The 4,382-nt window shown below is 58.5% G+C and overlaps 1 protein-coding gene across 2 annotated transcripts in view; it reads right to left on the bottom strand.

Moving 5' to 3' along the window:
* ABCG1 (ATP binding cassette subfamily G member 1) overlaps positions 1-4,382 on the bottom strand; it is a 61,326-nt gene that overhangs the window by 3,496 nt on the left and 53,448 nt on the right. The window contains exons 9-13 of one of the 2 annotated variants that reach the window (XM_003798068.3): positions 3,510-3,694; positions 3,288-3,389; positions 1,691-1,859; positions 576-676; positions 249-407 (exon numbers count right to left, since the gene is read on the bottom strand). In XM_003798068.3, the coding sequence (XP_003798116.1) occupies positions 249-407; positions 576-676; positions 1,691-1,859; positions 3,288-3,389; positions 3,510-3,694 (716 nt within the window). The remainder of the gene's footprint in view (positions 1-248; positions 408-575; positions 677-1,690; positions 1,860-3,287; positions 3,390-3,509; positions 3,695-4,382) is intronic. The other variant, XM_003798067.3, reaches the window with a different exon arrangement.

Raw genomic sequence — 4,382 nt, 5'->3', positions numbered from 1 at the left:
TGTGTGGTGTGTCCCTGTGTGTGTCCCTCTGTGGTCTGTGTGTGGTGTGTCCCTGTGTGTGTCCCCGTGGTCTGCATGTGGCGTGTCCCTGTGTGTGTCCCCGTGTGGTCTGTGTGTGGCATATGTGGTCTGTGCCTGTGCTGTGTGTGTAGCATGCTGGCCTGGCCTGTGGTGGGTGTCACAGCCTATGCTCTGGTCAGATGAGTCCCCTCTGAGGCCCAGGTGTCTGGGGAGGCCGTGGCGCGTACCTGCAGGGACGTGGAGGCAGCTCCGATCAGCAGGCCTAGCGACTGGGCCACCAGGGAGGTCATGGTGCCCAGGGCTGCGAACAGGACAAAGCGCACGGCGTCGGAGGGCTGGGCCGTCATCCAGTACACGATGCTGCAGTAGGCCACAGGGAACATGATCTGCAGGGGCGTCACCAGGCGTCACGGGAGCCCGGCTCCGGCCAGGACTCCCCTCAGGACTCACTGCCCCTCACTCCTTGGCAGGCCCTCATGGACATCGGTGCCCCCGCAACATAAAGGGTGTAAAGGGGAACCCCAGCCCCTGCAAACGAGGCCCTCACTGCGTACCTGGAAGGGCACGTCGGCCATGGTCTTGGCCAGGTAGTAGGCCTTCAGGCTGTACCAGTAATTCAAGTGCTCCCGGAGAAACACCCCCATCTCCAGGGGGACTAGGGGACAGGAAAGGAACACAGGGTCAGGTGCAGGCCAGATGTGCTGACGGGGGTATAGGCGACCCAGTGCTGGCCTGTGCCACAGTGTGGGCCTCTCAGTACCCAAACACCAAGAAGCTGAACAAATGACACAGCGTCTCACTGGCTGAGAAAACTGTCTCCCGCTCTGACGCTGAGGGCCACCATGTGCAGAATGGGGGGCACCCAGGGACGCCGAGCGTCACCCCGTGACTAAGGCAGGTGTTCCTTGCTGGCCTTGCTCCTACCCAGGCTGCTTTTCTCAAAGTCACTCCTGCCTGTGAGCTGGGCTCAGAAATTGAGGGCAATGCAGGGAGGGGGCTTGGAGGAGAGCAGGGCTTGTGCTGAAGTTTTGACAAAGCAAGAGGTTTGTCTGTGGCCAGCCCAGAGTGCCCAAGAATGGCCTACTTGGGAACAAACCAGAACTTCGCGGGCCCGTGTGGGAGAGCTTGCCTACTCCTGGCTGCACCGGGGCCACCTCAACAACCAGACCAGGCCATGCTGAAGTAGCAGAATGGGGGCCCTGAGTAGTAAGCTTATGAGGAATATCCCTCTGATCAGGCTTCCACCACACTTACAAATCCTCCACTAGTGAGTCATTCTTTTGGCTGAAACATTACATTTTGTCTAACAAAAATACAATAAGCCTGCGTCTTCCAACATGGAAGATGGCACTTTAAAAATCAAACACACTGTGAGTTCAGAAAATGCACCTGTGGGTCAGGGCACGGCCTCAGGCCCCCCTTTGGTAGGTCAGGGCATGGCCTCAGGCCCCCCTTTGGTAGGTCAGGGCATGGCCTCAGGCCCCCCTTTGGTGGGTCAGGGCATGGCCTCAGGCACCCCTCTTTGGTGGGTCAGGGCATGGCCTCAGGCCCCCCTTTGGTAGGTCAGGGCATGGCCTCAGGCCCCCCTTTGGTAGGTCAGGGCATGGCCTCAGGCACCCCTCTTTGGTAGGACTCAGAAGAAGGCAGGGAGGTCCGCGCGGTCACTCACACGTCAGGACGGTGGGCATGAGGGCTGCGAACATGAGGAACAGCATGGAGAAGAAGAGGAAGCCCGAGTTGCTCAAAACCTTCTTGGCTTCATTCCCGATGCCCAGGTAAAGCAGGCCGATGAGGAGGCCGATGCCGATGTGCGAAGTGATACGCAGGTGCGTCAGAACCTGGGGCAGACGGGGGTCTCACACGGGGCAGCCAGGCCGAGGCCGAGGCCCTCAGCAGCCTCACACCCAGGTTTGTAGCACGTCTCAGGCTGCACCCCACTGATCCTCCAGAAAAACAAGCTCAAACTCTGAAATAACTCATACTCACATTCATACACATGTGCACAGTCATACATGCTACACACGTGCACGCTCCCCCCACACGCTCACATACCATGCTCATACATGTGCACTCCCTCACACGTGAACAGCCTCACACACACGCTCACACACGTGAGGGGCCTCACACACACACCCACACACATGAAGGGCCTCACACACCCACACACGTGCACACCCTCACACATGAATGGCTTCACACACATGCTCACACATGTACACGCCCTCACACGTGAATGGCCTCACACACACTCATGCCCTCATGCCCTCACATACCTGTCTGCCCACATGCATGCTCACACACATGCTGTCACACAGGCTCACACACAGGGCAGGCTTCTGCTGTTATTATAACAGAAGTAATTACAGCTGAGCCTTGACCATCACGGGGGTGAATTACACTGGGCCTCTTACATACAATTATTTTCAATCAACACAGTCACCCTCGGTGTTGGTGGATTCCACATCCACAACCAAACGTGGGTCTAAAATACAGTATTCGAGGGATGTGGCCCCACGCGTAAGGAGGGCCAGCTGTTAGTGTGCCGGGTTGTGGTGTCCTCACTTTGTCCTGTCACAAATCTCCCCTGGACGCTAAGGGACAACTATACTATCCTTTATTAAATCCTTTTCAAAAATGGGAAGCAAAGGAGGGAAGTGTCCCTTCAGAAGAGAGGAAAGTACAGACAACGGTGAGGGGACGTGGCCACCTCAAAGCCCACACAGACAGGCCCTGGCGTGGGCTGCTACCTGCCCCTCCATCTGCCATGCGGGCATGCAGCCTCTCCTAGGCAGGGCCCCGTGTTCACCACCTCCTTCCCTACAGGAATGGTTCAGCCCCCTCCTCACGACCTGCAGCGTGGTCCTGAAGGAGGAAGATGCCCTGCGCCCACCCTCAGGTCTGGGCAATGGAAGGTGAGCACCAGTGACGATCTGCCACTGGTCAGCAGCAGTTTTAAGGGCTGCCGTTTGGTTTCTCTCTCACACTTTCCCTTTGCCTTGGTCTTAAAGGAATGTCAGGTCAGACCACCTCCTTCATTCTGGGTCCCAGGAGGTAAAGACGGCAGGTGCAGAAACCCAACACAACCGACAGCCACTGACACACGGCACAAGCAAGAACAGCCTGCACACTGCAGGCACGAGCACTGGGACCATTTGTCACTGCAGCTTGGTGGGAAATGGTGACTACTGTGAGTGAAGGGAAAACTACAGGACAGTAAGTCAGAAGGTGGCCTCCTCTGCCCTGAGGGACACTGGGGACAGCCTTACCGAGTCCCGCATGATGCTGAGGAAGGTCCTTCTGAAGAGGATGCAGAACTGGGTCAGGCAGCTGGCTGAGAAGCTGTGACAGCCCTCCACGGAGGCGGAGTCCTGCCACACCCAAGAAGGGAGAGAGGTGAGGCCCAGTCCCGGGACCCATCTCCTCCTGGCTAAGACAGGGTCTGCACGGAGCAGGGGGGAGCGTGCGCCCGGGCCTGGGACGGGCATTACCTTTCTCAACCCCTTCAACCGCTTTGCCTGCGTTACCTCTTCAGAGGGCCGGTGCCAAAGGAAAGGGTTCACCTCAGCATCGCCCCCGAGCTCTCGCTTGTAGTCAGCGTCGCACATGCCCTCCCGGACCGCTCTCACCAGGCGGCCGTTCTGGTCTCCGTACTCGCCAGACGCCACCTCCATGACTGTGTGAAACACACGAGGTGGGGTCAGTCCCAAGCCCGGGAAAGATACACTAAGCACAGTAGTTATTGACACAGGTGTCTTCAAATGATCACTCCTTCTGCCTGCCGGTGATGCTGGTATGTCCCAAAGTCATTCGTCACCAGCAGCCAGCCCTCAGGCCATTTACCACGTCAGGGGCCTGAACACGCACACACATTGTCACTGCTCCGCTCCATCTCCGGACCTGCCACCCAGGTCTCCTCTGCCGCCAGCTGGCTGGTTCCACCCTCCTAAGACAACTGGCCTCCTTGCCACCCATCTTTGCTTTCTCCCAGCTGGCCCCCCATTCCCGTCTGTGCCATGCGCCCCTCACTCCAATAACTCTCATGTCCAGCACTCCCTGGGCCCAACTCCTCTGCCCTGCACTCTCCTCTGGCAGAACCAGCTCCCTGCTTTCCCCTCGCTGGTGCCAGGGCTGCCAAGCATCAGGCTGTAAACCAGAACACACCGTGCTCTGCCACCACCTGCACCGGGCCCATGCAGCCCAGGAAGCCTAGGTGGCTTCTGGCTGCTCCTACCTGCCAATACCACCCCCACCCCCACCTCCTGCACCCTCCTCAGATGGTGCTGCGGGAGGGCACACCCTCAGCCTCCAGGGCCTCTCGGCATCCCTGCATCCCCAAGGGCTTCATTTCTCTGCCCCTGCCC

Source organism: Otolemur garnettii, unplaced genomic scaffold (genome assembly GCF_000181295.1).
Source record: "Otolemur garnettii isolate 467f Iridium unplaced genomic scaffold, OtoGar3 scaffold00128, whole genome shotgun sequence".
In the NCBI taxonomy this organism is placed as follows: Eukaryota; Metazoa; Chordata; class Mammalia; order Primates; family Galagidae; genus Otolemur; species Otolemur garnettii.
The sequence above is the reverse complement of the archived record's forward strand: the minus strand, read 5'-3'. Positions and strand labels throughout refer to the sequence as shown.